Source organism: Balaenoptera musculus, chromosome 9 (assembly GCF_009873245.2).
Source record: "Balaenoptera musculus isolate JJ_BM4_2016_0621 chromosome 9, mBalMus1.pri.v3, whole genome shotgun sequence".
Lineage (NCBI taxonomy): Eukaryota > Metazoa > Chordata > Mammalia > Artiodactyla > Balaenopteridae > Balaenoptera > Balaenoptera musculus.
The window spans coordinates 8,128,766-8,145,682 of NC_045793.1; the positions used below are offsets into that span (position 1 = coordinate 8,128,766).

A 16,917-nucleotide genomic window follows, 5' to 3' on the forward strand; every position below is an offset into this window, starting at 1 on the left:
AAATTTTTTACTCTAGTTCTGTGAAAAATGCCATTGGTAGTTTGAAAGGGATTGCACTGAATCTGCAGATTGCTTTGGGTAGTAGAGTCATTTTCACAATGTTGATTCTTCCAATCCAAGAACATGGTATATTTCTCCATCTGTTTGTATCATCTTTAATTTCTTTCATCAGTGTCTTACAGTTTTCTGCATACAGGTCTTTTGTTTCCTTAGGTAGGTTTATGCCTAGATATTTTATTCTTTTTGTTGCAATGGTATATGGGAGTGTTTCCTTAATTACTCTTTCAAATTTTTCATCATTAGTGTATAGGAATGCAAGAGATTTCTGTGCATTAATTTTGTATCCTGCTACTTTACCAAATCCATTGACTAGCTCTAGTAGTTTTCTGGTGGCATCCTTAGGATTCTCTATGTATAGTATCATGTCATCTGCAAACAGTAACAGTTTTACTTCTTCTTTTCTGATTTGGGTTCAATTTCTTTTTCTTCTCTGATTGCTGTGGCTAAAACTTCCAAAGCTATGTTGAATAACAGTGGTGAGAGTGGGCCACCTTGTCTTGTTCCTGATCTTAGAGGAAATGGTTTCAGTTTGTCACCATTGAGAATGATGCTGGCTGTGGGTTTGTCATATATGGGCTTTATAATGTTGAGGTAAGTTCCCTCTGTGCCTACTTTCTGGAGGGTTTTTATCATAATTTGGTGTAGAATTTTGTTGAAAGCTTTCTCTGCATCTATTGAGATGATCATACGGTTTTTCTCCTTCAATTTGTTAATATGGTGTATCACATTGATTGATTTGCGTATACTGAAGAATCCTTGCATTCCTGGGATAAACCCTACTTGATCATGGTGTATGATCCTTCTAATGTACTGTTGGATTCTGTTTGCTAGTATTTTGTTAAGCGTTTTTGCATCTATGTTCATCAGTGATATTGGCCTGTTTTCTTTTTTTGTGACATCTTTGTCTGGTTTTGGTATCAGGGTGATGGTGCCCTCATAGAATGAGTTTGGGAGTGTTCCTCCCTCTGCTATATTTTGGAACAGTTTGAGAAGGATAGGTGTTAGCTCTTCTCTAAATATTTGATAGAATTCGCCTGTGAAGCCATCTGGTCCTGGGCTTTTGTTTGTTGGAGGATTTTTAATCACAGTTTCAAATCAGTGCTCGTGATCGGGCTGTTTATATTTTCTGTTTCTTCCTGGTTCAGTCTCAGAAGGTTGTGCTTTTCTAAGAATTTGTCCATTTCTTCCAGGTTGTCCATTTTATTGGCATATAGTTGCTTGTAGTAATCTCTCATGGTCCTTTGTATTTCTGCAGTGTCAGTTACTTCTCCTTTTTCATTTCTAATTCTAACTGATTTGAGTCTTCGCCCTTTTTTTCTTGATGAGTCTGGCTAATGGTTTATCAATTTTGTTTATCTTCTCAAAGAACCGGCTCTTAGTTTTATTGATCTTTGCTATTGTTTTCTTTGTTTCTATTTCATTTATTTCTGATCTGATCTTTATGATTTCTTTCCTTCTGCTAACTTTTGGGTTTTTTTTGTTCTTCTTTCTCTAATTGCTTTAGGTGTAACGTTAGGTTGTTTATTTGAGATGTTTCTTGTTTCTTGAGGTAGGATTGTACTGCTATACACTTCCCTCTTAGAACTGCTTTTGCTGCATCCCATAGGTTTTGGGTCATCGTGTTTTCATTGTCATTTGTTTCTAGGTATTTTTTAATTTCCTCTTTGATTTCTTCAGTGATCTCTTGGTTATTTAGTAGTGTATTGTCTAGCCTCCATGTGTTTGTATTTTTTACAGTTTTTTTCCCATAATTGATATCTAGTCTCATACCATTGTGGTCAGAATATATACTTGATAGGATTTCAATTTTCTTAAATTTACCAAGGCTTGATTTGTGTCCCAAGATATGATCTATGCTGGAGAATGTTCCATGAGCACTTGAGAAGAAAGTGTATTCTGTTGTTTTTGGATGGAATGTCCTATAAATATCAACTAAGTCCATCTTGTTTAATGTGTCATTTAAAGCTTGTGTTTCCTTATGTATTTTCATTTTGGATGATCTGTCCATTGGTGAAAGTGGGGTGTTAAAGTCCCCTACTATGATTGTGTTACTGTCGATTTCCCCTTTTATGGCTGTTAGCATTTGCCTTATGTATTGAGGTGCTCCTATGTTGGGTTCGTAAATATTTACAATTGTTATATCTTCTTCTTGGATTGATCCCTTGATCCTTATGTAATGTCCTTCTTTGTCTCTTGTAATAGTCTTTATTGTAAAGTCTATTTTGTCTGATATGAGAATTGCTACTCCAGCTTTCTTTTGATTTCTATTTGCATGGAATATCTTTTTCCATCCCCTCACTTTCAGTCTGTATGTGTCCCTAGGTCTGAAGTGGGTCTCTTGTAGACAGCATACATATATATATGGGTCTTGTTTTTGTATCCATCAGCCAGTCTATGTCTTTTGGTTGGAGCATTTAATCCATTTACATTTAAGGTAGTTATTGATATGTATGTTCCTATTACCATTTTATTAATTGTTTTCTGTTTGTTATTGTAGGTCTTTTCCTTCTCTTGTGTTTCCTGCCTAGAGAAGTTCCTTTAGCATTTGTTGTAAAGCTGGTTCGGTGGTACTGAATTCTCTTCGCTTTGGCTTGTCTGTAAAGATTTTGATTTCTCTGTCGAATCTGAATGAGATCCTTGCTGGGTAGAGTAATTTTGGTTGTAGGTTTTTCCCTTTCATCACTTTAAATATGTCCTGCCACTCCCTTCTGGCTTGTAGAGTTTCTGCTACAAGATCAGCTTTTAACCTTATGGGGATTCCCTTGTATGTTATTTGTCGCTTTTCCCTTGCTGCTTTTAATATTTTTTCTTTGTATTTATTTTTTGATAGTTTGATTAATATGTGTCTTGGCGTGTTTCTCCTTGGATTTGTCCTGTATGGGAGTCGCTGTGCTTCCTGGACTTGATTGACTATTTCCTTTCCCATGTTAGGGAAGTTTTCAACTATAATCTCTTCAAATATTTTCTCAGACCCTTTCTTTTTCTCTTCTTCTTCTGGAACCCCTATAATTCAAATGTTGATACGTTTAATGTTGTCCCAGAATTCTCTGAGACTGTCCTCAATTCTTTTCATTCTTTTTTCTTTATTCTGCTCTGCGGTAGTTATTTCCACTATTTTATCTTCCAGGTCACTTATCTGTTCTTCTGCCTCAGTTATTCTGCTATTGATTCCTTCTAGAGAATTTTTAATTTCATTTGTGTTGTTCATCATTGTTTATTTTCTCTTTAGTTCTTCTAGGTCCTTGTTACACGTTTCTTGTATTTTCTCAATTCTATTTCCAAGATTTTGCATCATGTTTACTATCATTATTCTGAATTCTTTTTCAGGTAGGTTGCCTATTTCCTCTTCATTTGTTTGGTCTGGTGGGTGCTTACCTTGCTCCTTCATCTGCTGCATATTTCTCTGTCTTCTCATTTTGTTTAACTTACTGTGTTTGGGGTCTCCTTTTCACAGCTACAGGTTCATAGTTCCTGTTGTTTTTGGTGTTGCCACCAGTGGGTAAGGTTGGTTCAGGGGCTTGTGTAGGCTTTCTGGTAGAGGGGACTGGTGCCTGTGTTCTGGTGGGTGGGGCTGGATCTTGTCTTTCTGGTCGGCAGGGCCACGTCCGTTGGTGTGTTTTGGGGTGTCTGTGAACTCACTATGACTTTAGGCAGCCTGTCTGCTAATGGGTGGGGTTGTGTTCCTGTCTTGTTAGTTGTTTGGCATGGGGCGTCCAGCACTGGAGTTTGCTGGCCGTTGAGTGGAGCTGGGTCTTAGCATTGAGACGGAGATCTCTGGGTGAGCTCTTGCTGACTGATATTACATGGGGCCGAGTGGTCTCTGGTGGTCCAATGTCCTGAACTCGGCTCTCCCACCTCAGAGGCTCAGGCCTGACACCAGCCCGGGGCACCAAGACCCTGTCAGCCACATGGCTCTCTTGCTCTTCTTCTCCTTTGTTTTATTGTCATAGAAGGAACAGAGATTTTGGAGCCAGACAAACCCAAGTCTGAATCTCACATTCATCACTGCATGTAGTTGTATGGCATCAGGCAGTTTACTTAGGCTCTCTGAGTCACAGTTTCTTCCTTTATGCCATGGAGACTCTACTGCTCCCCCAGCCCAGTTGCTGGGTAGATAAGTGTTATTGAAGGATGGAGCCTTATCTCCTCCCAACTCGCAGCAGGGGACTATCCAATGGAAAGGAGGCTCTACCTTCTAATTATATTTTACATGTAGAGTGAAGAGAGCTGTATCCTCTGTTTTTCAGTGACTTTGGAAGAGGAGACAGGAGCCTGGCCCTGCTAACGTAGGCAGCGGGCAGAGGGTGGCCTTCCGTAGAGTCCAAAGCCAAGAACGTCTTTTAGCTCTAGGTTGAGCTTTTAAGCCCTTCCTTTTCTAGAACCTGGATGGAGCTCTTGGGCAGCTCTGCCCCAAGTCTCTGCTGTGGACAGGGGTGATGGGTGGTGTTTTCAGAGGGATGCTCACTTGCTTTCTTGGTGAGAAAATTCCTGGGCCCTCGCCTGCTGCTCTGTGGCCACCATGGCAGGTGAGCGGAGTGACTGTGGAGTGACTTTGGATGTTGAAGGCCATGTAGCACGTGACCTTTCCTTCAGGGCTGGTGGGGTGAAGTGATCCCATTTCAGATCAGTATTTTGGGAAGGACGAAACAAGCCAGTTAGAAGTGAGTTCTATAGGGAAGTGAGTTCTGTAGGAGAGGGTGAATATTACATGGAAGAAGAAGAAAGCTAAGGGAATAAAAGGTAAAGGAAAAGGTAGAGAAATACCTCCTATTTAATGAGTACTGGCTCTGTGCCAGATACTCTACAGCGTGCTTAGCATGGACTAGCTCATCTCCTCCTGAGACGTAGGAACTGTATCCCTACTTGACAGATATATTAGGTAACTTGTCAGTGGTCTCTCAGATGCTAAGTGGCAGAGGTGGGATTCAAGCCCATGGTGTTATGGGTAATCGCTTGGCAACTCAGAACTTTTCAAACCACTTCTAAACACACAATCCTAAATGGCTGAAGTTGGAAGAAAGTTTGGAGACCAACTAATCCAATTCCTTTATTAGATGAAAAAAGAGACTCAAAGAGGAAAAGTGGTAACACTTGTTATGACAGCTGAGCTGAGAACAACTTCCTGGTTGCCTGAATCCTATCAAATAGTCTTGGGATAACTGGCTCCAGGGCTTCAGAACTGTTGAATTTGTTGTTTTCTGGAAACAAGCCCCTTCCCATTTCCCCTGGGGTGGACTTCTATTGCAGATCAATATTTCTCATACTGTCTCAAATAGCTTGTGTCCTGGAGATGTGCCTCACGCCCACATCTCAGATTACAGGAAATTAGAAACTGGCACAGGAGACTTACTCTTTTTCATCAAGTGAAAGGAAGTTGCTGACTCATCATGTCAGCCCACTGTTCTGAAACTTTTCTCTCTCCAAAGTCAACAGTGGTTTCATAATTACTAAATTCAAAGAACATTTTCTTAGCTCTATTTTACACATGGGACTTGATATTATCTGTCAATGATAAGCAGTTTCATGAAACTCTCTCCTCCTGTGACAGCCTGTCTCCTGGTTTTTCCTTGCTTGTTCTTTTCATTCCTCTTCATTCTTCTTCCTGAGATGCTACTCTTTTTGCTTCTCCCTTAGATTTAAGTGTTTTGTTGGACTCTGACCACAGCCCTCTCCTCTTCTCTTTTATTAAGCTGTTCCCAGGTCATCTTGTTTACATGAATCAAAATTCTTTCCAAGACCATAATAAATGTCTCCCCCTACCCTTTTTCATTTTACAGCTTTACTTGGTCTCCAAGATTCTTGGAGACCACTACAGTCAGTAGACAGAAAGGGATAAAAGTAAAATTGGATCTCTGCATCCAGGGAGATCTCAGAAAAATGAGAAATTGGGTCAATTAGGGTCACCTGTTATAATGAAAACCAAGTAGAATCTAACCAGCATGCCTGGGATGAACAGGATTTAGGAAGAAACATCCTAGGTGATCTGGGTAAGATGTATTGATAAAGGGGAAGTTGTTCACAGCGTTTGGCAGGAATCAGTGGACCTGATGTTTGATAAAAATAATTAAAAAGTCTACAAATAACAAATGCTGGAGAGGCTGTGGAGAAAAGGGAACCCTCTTACACTGTAGGTGGGAATGTAAATTGGTGCAGCCACTATGGAGAACAGTATGGAGGTTTCTCAAAAAACTAAAAATAGAGTTGCCATACAGTCCAGCAATCCCACTCCTGGACATATATCGGGACAAAACTATAATTCAAAAAGATACATGCAGGACTTCCCTGGTGGCGCAGTGGTTAAGAATCCGCCTGCCAATGCAGGGGACATGGGTTCGAGCCCTGGTCTGGGAAGATCCCACATGCCGCGGAGCAACTAAGCCTGTGCGCCACAACTACTGAGCCTGTGCTCTAGGGTCCGTGAGCCACAACTACTGAGCCCACACACACCACAACTACAGAAGCCTGCACCTACAGCCCGTGCTCTGCAACAAGAGAAGCCACCGCAATGAGAAGCCTGCGCACTGCAACGAAGAGTAGCCCTTGCTCGCCACAACTAGAGAAAGCCTGCGTGCAGCAATGAAGACCCAACACAGCCAAAAAAAAAGATACATGCACCCCTATGTTCATAGCAGCACTATTTTCAACAGCCTAGACAGGGAAGCAACCTAAATGTCCAGCAACAGATGAATGGATAAAGAAGATGTGGCATATACATACAGTGGAATATTACTCAGCCATAAAAAAGAATGAAATAGTGCCATTTGCGGCTACATGGATGGACCTAGAGATTACCATACTAAGCAAAGTAGGTCAGAAAGAGAAACACAAATACTGTATGATATCACTTATATGTGGAATCTAAAATATGACACAAATGCACTTATCTATGAAACAGAAACAGACTCACAGACATAGAGAACAGACTTGTGGTTGTCCAGGGGCAGGTGGCGGGGAGGGTTGGATTGGGAGTTTGGGATTAGCAGATGCAAACTATTATAATATAGAATGGATAAACAACAAGGTCCTTCTGTATAGCACAGGGAACTATATTCAATATCCTGTGATAAACCATAATGGAAAAGAATATGAAAAAGAATATATATATATGTATAACTGAATCACTTTGCTGTACACCAGGAACACAACATTGTAAATCAACTGTACTTCAATAAAAAAGTAATTTAAAAATAATGTGTAATTTTGAGAACTGTAACTTGAGGGGAGGATTTGGAAGGGACTGAGCTCTGGTTGGGGTGGAGCAGTCAGTACTTTATTTCAAACTCTGTGACTTTCATGGCCCCTGGCTGATGTGGCTTGTTATCAAGTCAGTCTTACTTCCAAAGCTAACTGACTACGCTAACAATTTGCCCACATTTCACCAAAGGAGTGGACATCTAATTTTACCTCTTTTTGTGACTTTCTAATGTTCTTAAAACATCCTGCCATAATTATGAAAGACACCATCGGGACTCTGACCTCCACTGGGTGGAGCCCAGGTGGAAGGTCATGTCTGCTTTTGCTGGGCCTGAGACCACAGCTGATAGACTTGACCAATTAACCCACACACACCTAGAGGGGAGGTCTAAGGTGGCAAGACAGCCACCAAGTCCTTCAAACTTGCTTTCTTTTCATTCAACAGAAGAAAAATAGCTAATTTCCTAAAATATTAGTATTCTGGAAAACAAAAGTTAAAATCTCACAAGCCATGGAAACAAGTATTGATTGAAAGTAATGTTAGGTTCAGCTAGAACGTGTCATAAGCAAAGACCAGAATGTGGGGCTAGATCTACTTCTCGCAAAGGATGCTTTACTTTTTGCTCTGTTTCAATTTCTTCTCAGTGTTGATCTCTTTCCTCTGTGGAAAGATGTTATGTAAAGAGAAGTCTAAGTCTTTCTCTGCCTAGAACCTTGAGGCTAGGTAGAGAAAGGAGTGGATTTCTACTTATCATTTCAAGCAAACCTGAACTTAGGGAGCCCATTCCTTCTCTCCCCTCCCTCCGTCCCTCCCCTTCTTCCATCCTTCCTTTTCCACATTTACAAGTGCTCTAAATCATTAAGGAATTTTATGCAGTTCTAAAACCATAAACCTAAAACTGCATAGATCAGAGACCTCAGAGATGTCCTAGCCCACCCTCTCATTTTGTACATGAGGACTGTGGGCTCCAGAACGCAGAGAGTAGGGACTTCCCTGGTGGTCCAGTAGTTAAGACTCTGCACTTCCAACGCAGGGGACGCGGGTTCAATCCCTTGTCGGGGAACTAAGATCTCACATGTCGTGCAATGTGGCCAAAAAGAAAACAAAAAGCAGAGAGTAGAACCAGATTTAGGGTTCCTGGGTCCTCTTCCTTGTTCCATTCCGTTTCGGAGGAGACCACAAGAGGCAAAAACACTTACTTTTGCAAAAATCTCTATCAGAACCCTCCGTCGGCAGTTTTATTTTTTCCCAAGGTGGAAGTTATTTCAAGCAACAGAGAAGTCACTCTTGCCGCCCCATCACTCACCGACAAACAGCTGGCTGTAGAGCTCCAGGCGGGTGTGGCCTTCCGCTGGGGCCTTGCGGGTCTGCCGGGGTAGCCTGTCCACCTGCAGGCTGGCCTGCTTGACATTCCTCTCCGCGGTGACCCGGTGCCACTGGTCATCGTTGAGAGGGGCGGGTGACCTCACCACAATCTCCACTGGCCCGTTTCCGACATCAAATGAAAAGGACACTTCCGTGGCAGCTGGAGGAGCAGAAAGCATGAAAGGCACATGAGTATCTCCCTCCCAGATACCAAACAGTGGTGAATTCTAGAGGTAAAACAAAGCATGGAGAGAAAGAGTAATCTAAGCTAGTCACTTGCTACAAAGGTCCAAGGCGAAATCCTTTGAGGAGGGATAAAACATGAACCATTGCTAACCATTAATAACCAGGGGGAGGAAAATAAACTTGGATTGGGGGTCAGGTATACATTTGTTTATTTTATCAGGAAGTTACCATCATTGACTCTTTCCAGATAAGGACCTGAAGGCTGGAGCACTTAAGCGCATGTCGAGCATCTTAGATTTAGTGAGTAGTGGAGTCAGGATCGGAACCAGGCTTCTCAGATTTCAGAGCCTGAGACCTTTTGGCTCTCCGCACACACTACGTGACTCTTCAGTAGCTCCTAGGGCGTGACTTGTAGCTCTGGCTGCACCAAGCGTCACCTGAGAGCTTTACGAAACACACCCGTGTCCAGCTCTGTCCCCAGGGATTCCCACTCAGCTGGGTAGGCACTGGTATTTTTTAAAAGCTTCCTGGAAAATATTAATATATAGCTAGAGTTGAGAGCTACTGCTTTGGGGGAATTCACAAAACTTTATTTCCTTGATCTAATCCTTAAAGTTCCTAGGGAAAGTTAGGGAGCTGTGAATTGTGCGGGCAATGAGGATGACCCACATCTTTTCCGGACCTCTGGGGCTGGGCAAAGGGCAGCTCCAGAGTCCCGCAGAAAAACCCCTTTCTTGAATCATTTGTTGCACACCTTGGATGTTCACCATCTGGGATGTCAGGTCCTTCTCATAACCTACCCTCCAGCACTAATCACAAATCATTCTTCTTTTTTTTTTTTTTTTTTTTTTTTATAGATCTGCTCCCAATCAAACTCCGTTAATAAATCACCTTTCAACCATGGAACAATGGACTAGGAGGTTGCTTTGGTAACTCCAGTTGTAAGTAGCTTTCTTAGAACACATTTTAGGTTTCAAGTTCCTCAGTGACTACCTAGTGCTTTATAAATATGTTTTTTTAAGTGTATATTTTTCCTGCAATTGGCAGGAGAGGTAGTGGCATGCGGGTCCCAGCTCCTTAGCTTGGTGAATTCTTTTGATAGGAAAGATGTGGCACACCACTGGATTTTCTAACTTTGCTTATAAAGAGATTCAGCTCCTCTATCTATCAATGAGCCTCTGACGAATCTCCAAGCAGTTTAATTAAATATCTGTCATTTTTTTCCCCAGGCTAATGAAAAATTCAGCTTCTCTGGACTGGTACCATTTTGAGATGATGTTGCAAGCAATCAAATTTCTCATTTAAAAACCGCAGTGGGCCAGGTTCTCTCAAGACCTAGACTGTTCCCCACCTCTGGGTCAGGCCCCTCTGAAAGCTGCATTAACTTTATTGAGCTCCAGGGACATCAGACGCAGAACTCAATTTAATCAACCTAATTGTACCAAGGAATTTGGTTCCTTTCTGTCGTTAGAGAGGGAACTTTAATTTTAACACCTGTGGTGATGCCACACGTGCTCTGGTGAAATTTCTTCTCTAAATTAGGAGCTCCTGCCTTCCGGGGTCACTGTGACCTGATGGAGGCCAGTGACCTTCACCAAGGTTTCTGCAGAAGTATGATCAGAATGTGGGTCGACGATCATACGACTCATGGACTGAATGATCTTTCCCTGAATTTCTGGCATGGTCAATGGGGAAAACGTAACCTCGGTTTTTAAGATTGAATTTGTTCTGTTCTTGCAGTGCTGTGTCTTAGCAGATGCATTTTAAAATGTTAAGTTGTCAGAATAGCCAGAGAACAAGGCTTCCTGAGCTAAGAAGGAAAGATGGTTTTGTTTCAAAGGCATCAACAGCCATCAGGGAAATACGATTTAGGGATAAATTGAGTTTAACCCTAAAATTTGACTCAGAGGGATTAATGCTCCTCTAATTTCCTCTCCTCCTCTCCTCCTGCTCTGACTAATTTTTGTTCAGGTCTTTAAGTTGACACTATTTGGAGAAACTCTGAGGACCAGCAGATACCAGGAAATATCCATACTTCCTTCTCTGCTTGTCGCACTAGATCCCCCGTTCCTAACATCAACACTTCCCTCTAGGGAAGGAAAGAAGGTCTCCAGGACCTGCTGTAGCTCAGTCCTCTCCCCAACTGTGTGCAGGAAGAGGGACTCAAGGCTGACGGCCTCTGAGAGCAGAATCCTCCTCCAAGAGCCTCCATCCAGGCTCTGTTGAAGCAATGTTCACAATTTCAGCCCATCCCACTTCCCTTCTGGTGCTTCCTGAGGCCCCGCATGAGAGTGAGGGAAAGGGTTCCTTTTGCTTATTCATTCAATGTCAGCTTCCCTGACATTGCCTTGGAGAAATCCTATCTCCCAGCCAAACGGCAAGCATGTTTTAAAGGCTTCTGAAGTTCAGTTTGTGCTGATTGCTCTTTGTTTCTGGGTGAGAGGAGCTGACATTTTAAAAGAGATAATTACAGAGAGAGTCAGCAAGCGAATGAAAGGGAGGCAGAGTAAAAGACACGAGAGCCAAGGACACCATCCTCTTAATGTGTTTCTCCAGGAGACTGAAGTGTTGCCCTGTTTCTGACTGTAGAAAAGGAATTTCTGATGTATCGAAACTATTCTTATTTTCAGAAATAAGTATTTGAAGATTGGATGTTTCTAGCGTGGCTCATTAGAAAGAACACTGTAGCAAACACGAATGGTTGCCTTTCTCTTAGTGTCAGGAACTGGGAAGCATCTTTCTTGCAAACTCACAAGTTAGCCTGCCATCGTTTGGTAGATGCTGGCAGAAGACAGGAGACTCGTGGGTCAGAGATAAAGCACTGCATTCTTCACGGTGCAGCAGGCAGCATGAGCGTCAGTCCTCCTTGGTTTCTCTGGTCCCCAGAGTCCCGTGGGGGCCATGTGGAGCTGCCTGTGCAGTGAGTTTGCATCACAGCCAAGGAACCCTGACTTTAGGAAACCCCGAAGTTTTAAAAGGGCTGCTAGCAAACCTGCTTAACTTTTGTCCTGGGGAGAGACATTGGCTTTATTATCCTGGTCAGGAAACAAATCTACTCTCTGTTCTGGAGGAAGGCATTCTGTCCTCCGAGACTGTTTGCTACACACACATCCTTTAAAAGGTATGAACAAAGCTGACAATGCCTCTTGTTCAGAAGACAAGCAGAAATGGGAGAGACCCATGGAGAATTCTGCCCGACAGCTAGACAATCCCCCACCCTTTTCCTTGTGAGCCGACCTGATTCTGCCCAGGAAACTATGTGCTTCCGTAAAACTTTATGCTTCAGGTATGGATGGCCCTACCCCAGGCCCAGAGGGTGTATCTGGACTTGTCTAAGTCAAACATGAGAATTCTGAGCTCCCTGCCAGCAACCCACTTAAGATGGGATATATCATTTCCTTCTGGCCAGTAAGGCATGAGGGGGAGTCTTTGGAAGAAAAATTAATTAGTTGGTAAGAGAAGAGATAGTTATCCCCTTTTGCTCCTTGGTCTTGGGTGGAGATGTGGTTTCTAGTGTTGGTGGAGCCGTCTGTAAATCTCGGACACACTGAGGAGAACAGGGAGGGAAATGGGATGGACCTGGGGCTTAGCTGACGTTGTTCAGCCCCTAAATTATTCCTGGAGCCACTTCAAGGCTTCTTATGTGAGATATCCCTTATTGCTCAAGCCATCTTTCTTGCAGCTAAAAGCATCTTAACTGATATAGAGAACGGTTTAGCAATCAGTATTTATGAGTTCTAGTCTTCACTTTGCTTTGTCACCTTTTGGGCTCTGTTTATTGGTGTCTGCAAGGAGGATTACATCTATAGTTTCCCAAGAGTTTCTATGTCCAAAATGTGTTTGAAAACACTGATGAGCTCTAAGGTCCCTTCAAATGCGAACATTCTATGATCTAATTTCCAAGAGATTCTAAGAGAAACAGTAAATGAAATAGAGCTGGTCTCACTAGTAGTGGTAGATATTGGATCACTACAGGGAGAAAAGAGAGATATTAGAAGAGAAATGCACAAGGTGGCATATGGGCATTAGAAACAAGCATGATGGCAGAAATCATCTTTGATCACATCTGGCTCATGACTTCATTTGTGTGACAAAGCAATGAATGGGACAGAACCATGGACAGCTCTTGGTGTGTATATATATATATATATATATATATATATATATATATATATATATATATATATATATACACACACACATATATATATATTTTTCCCTCCCCTCCTTCAAGTGTAATTCCAGCAGGTGGCACTATTCACTCTCATTCTAACCATGAGTTTTCGGAAACAAATCACTCCAGGCTTAATGTACCGAGAGACGAATTTAACAACTGACCAGAGTAGTAGGCTTTTGGACTCTGGGTTTTCCCAACAGGTGAGATAACATTCAGACATTAGACTCAAAGCATCAGTTGGAAGCAGCAGAAAAAATTGGTCATTCAACATAGAATAGGTAAAAACACAAGGGAAGGTACACAAAGTGAACACACTGAGAAGATCAGCTAACACAGTTGCAGTTTTGATGATGATTTGTTTCTTTCACTCTAAAGTGAAGCTCAAGGATGGATAGCTTCCAAAGGGCTATTCTGCACCAAATCTCATTAGATCCATACAACAAAACTGGTAATAGGCAGAGCAGATATTTTAGCCTCACTCTACGAGTGGGGAATGTTATGAATTTTCTGCTTTCTTTTTCTTTTTCATGAAGGAAGGGCTAAGTGTCCATTAGGAGACAAAAGAATTTAGACAACAGGAAAGGGTATGAGAAGACACAGGTAGGCTGAAAATGAGGTCATTACAGGGATCAGAGAGGTGAGAAACAGGAAGAAGAAGCAAAGAGAACACCTATGATTCCTGTCCAAGGCCAGGTTCTCCACTGCGCACTGGGTGCCATCCCTTCTTATCTGTTCCAGGACATCCCTCCAGCAATTCCCCCTCCCCTTCTACAGTGTCTATAATTTGTCCTCTACTGAATCATTCCACGTGACCGTGTGGACCTACCTCTAATGCTAACAGCCACCACCTCCACTACAAAATCCTTCTCTTGTCCTTACATCCCATTTCTTTGCTCCCTTTTGTTGCCAAATTCCTCGAAAGAGCTGCCTGTATGCTCTGTATCTGTGTCTGCTCCTCTTAGTCTTTCTTTAACCCCATCACCTTAAGGCTTTCTCTTTCCCTACATTGTGAAACTGCTCTCGACTCAGTGCCTAAGCACTTACTGGTCCCTTTACCCAAATAACTCTACGGCTGCTTTTCTATCCCTCTGCACACAGCCCTCATATTAGAAATTCCTTCCCTAAACCTTCTATGTTAAATAGCAACCCCCCACCCCCTTTAGCTGCCTTTTCCCCTTTATCCTAATTTTTTGGATCTACATAGCATGTATCGCCATCTAGCACAATATATATGTGCTCCTGCACTCATTAAAGCAGAGGTATTTTCCATTTTGTTCAGTTTTGTTCAGTGCCTAGAACAATGCTTGACACAGAGTAAGCACTCAACAATTTATGAATGAATGAATGAATGAATGAATGAATGAATAGGAACACTCCTGCCATGGAAGCCAAACAATTATCTAGATACTCTGAAAAAAAGAAATCCATGCATTTTCCTAATGCAAACCATAACTTAACACACAAGCATATATAAGGAATGCCATCTTGTATTCTATAAGCATCTTCCCTGAGGGCATACAGTAACTTAATATATATTCCTCAGTCTAGGAACTTGATACATGAGTCATGTCTGTTTGAAACAAACTGTGCCAAATGTTGTTCCCAAACCTATAACATTTGAGGAACAAAGACTTGTCCAAGATAAACCCAGTAGTGGAGCCAGAAGCAGAATTTTCTCCCATTTCTACATCTCATGCTATTTTCACTCTACTCTTGGGAACAAAGACTTTGAATCAAAATTACATTTCTCAAATTTTGGCCTACGTAAGAAACTGCTAAAGAAACATGCTTAAAATGCACATTTCAAGGCTGCTCTCACTCAGTAAGTTGGGGTAGGACTGTGGAGTTTGTATTTTGCTAATGCCAGGTGACTCTGATACAAGCGGTCCTGGAATACTACTTTATTTATTTTATTTTATTTTTAACATCTTTATTGGAGTGTAATTGCTTTACAATGGTGTGTTAGTTTCTGCTTTATAACAAGGTGAATCAGTTATACATATACATATATCCCCATATCTCTTCCCTCTTGTGTCTCCCTCCCTCCCACCCTCCCTATCCCACCCCTCCAGGTGGGATATGGGGTCACAAAGCACCGAGCTGATCTCCCTGTGCTATGCGGCTGCTTCCCATTAGCTATCTATTTTACATTTGGTAGTGTACATACGTCCATGCCACTCTCTCACTTTGTCCCAGCTTACCCTTCCCCCTCCCCATATCCTCAAGTCCATTCTCTAGTAGGTCTGCGTCTTTATTCCCATCTTGCCCCTAGGTTCTTCATGACTATTTTTTTTTTCATAGATTCCAAATATATGTGTTAGCATACGGTATTTGTTTTTCTCTTTCTGACTTACTTCACTCTGTATGACAGATTCTAGGTCCATCCACCTCACTACAAAAAACTCAATTTCATTTCTTTTTATGGCTGAGTAATATTCCATTGTATATATGTGCCACATCTTCTTTATCCATTCATCTGTCGATGGACACTTAGGTTGCGTCCATGTCCTGGCTATTGTAAACAGAGCTGCAATGAACATTGTGGTACATGACTCTTTTTGAATTATGGTTTTCTCAGGGTATATGCCCAGTAGTGGGATTGCTGGGTGGTATGGTAGTTCTATTTTTAGTTTTTTAATGAACCTCCATACTGTTCTCCATAGTGGTTGTATCAATTTTCATGGAATACTACTTTAAACACTAGGGTTGCCAAGTTTCATTCTAGTAGGAAGGCCCTAGGAATCTTCTGCTTCCTTGTCATCAAGAGATTTTCAAACTGTGTAGTGAAGAGTTTAACCTTGTCCGAGGAGGGGTCTGGACTTTGCCCTTGGCTTTGGGTAGATAATATCTAAAGCCTTGGAGTGTTATGCCTGGTAGCGGTGTCTCTGTTTGCCTGGGGGCCTTGGGTCATGCCAGGTAGTCTAACAATGTGATTTAGGGTGGAGGCTGGCCTTACCAGATAGTATTTGGGGTAGGAACCTCATCAAATAGTAATTTGGGTAGGGGCTGACCACCCCAGATAGACCAATGATGTGATGTAGGGTAGGGGTTTGGATCACACAGTTCAGTCCCTGGAGGGGCTGGAAACCAAGGTTGGCCACATGAGCAGTGGACCATTCCTAAATAAAGGAGCCTGAATAAAGACTCTGAACACTGAGGCTCAGGGGAGCTGCCCTGGTTGGCAGTACCCCATGAATACTGGCACAATCAATTCCGGGAAAGTAAGGTGTCCATGACTCTATAGGAAGAGCACACCTGGGGGCTTGGTACCTGGGGCTTCTCCTGGTCTCTGCCCTCTGTGCTCTTTCTCTTGTCTGATTCTAATCTGCATTCTTTCCGTGTCATAACCATAACCACGAGTAGAGCAGCCTTTGATGAGCTCTGTGAGTCCTTTTAGAGAATCATTGAAAATGAGGGTTGTTTTGGGGGACCCTCAAAACAATTGTGTGAAATTTTGTGTGAGTTGTGGTCCTTCCAAGTTTGCAGTTGGTCTAATTCTCTGCAAAAATAATCACTTTGCTTTTGAGGCATCTAATCAAGCCCAACAGTGTTCAGACTGAAAGATGTACAAAAATGAAGTCCAACTTCCAAGCTCCCCTTCACTGCCTAGATAAGGAAATTGAGTCTGTAAGATGCTAACATCCAGTTATAACTAAGCATTGAGCTTCTGTTTTTCTAACTGTGCTGTACTGCTTTTCATATTATGCAGGAAATTTTAAAAAACCCTACTTTTCTTTACTATAGTCTTAGTTTGTGAGTATGGAAATTTTTAGAGCCAATATGCATATTCACACCCAAAATCTCAGTGTTAAACACATCTGAAAGTGAACACTGGCAAGGAGAAAATTTATTTGAAGTCTTTTGGAAGTTCTTCAAGGAAATGCCTGGAGCTTAACAATCAATGCTATGAACTCATTTTTAAATCTCTGGTATG

At 42.0% G+C, this 16,917-nt stretch overlaps 1 protein-coding gene across 2 annotated transcripts in view; it reads right to left on the reverse strand.

The window, feature by feature from the left end:
- Positions 1-16,917, reverse strand: part of CNTNAP2 (contactin associated protein 2) — a 2,064,798-nt gene that overhangs the window by 241,361 nt on the left and 1,806,520 nt on the right. For both annotated transcript variants that reach the window (XM_036864011.1, XM_036864010.1), the window contains exon 18: positions 8,562-8,780. In XM_036864011.1, coding sequence (XP_036719906.1) covers positions 8,562-8,780 — 219 coding nt within the window. The remainder of the gene's footprint in view (positions 1-8,561; positions 8,781-16,917) is intronic.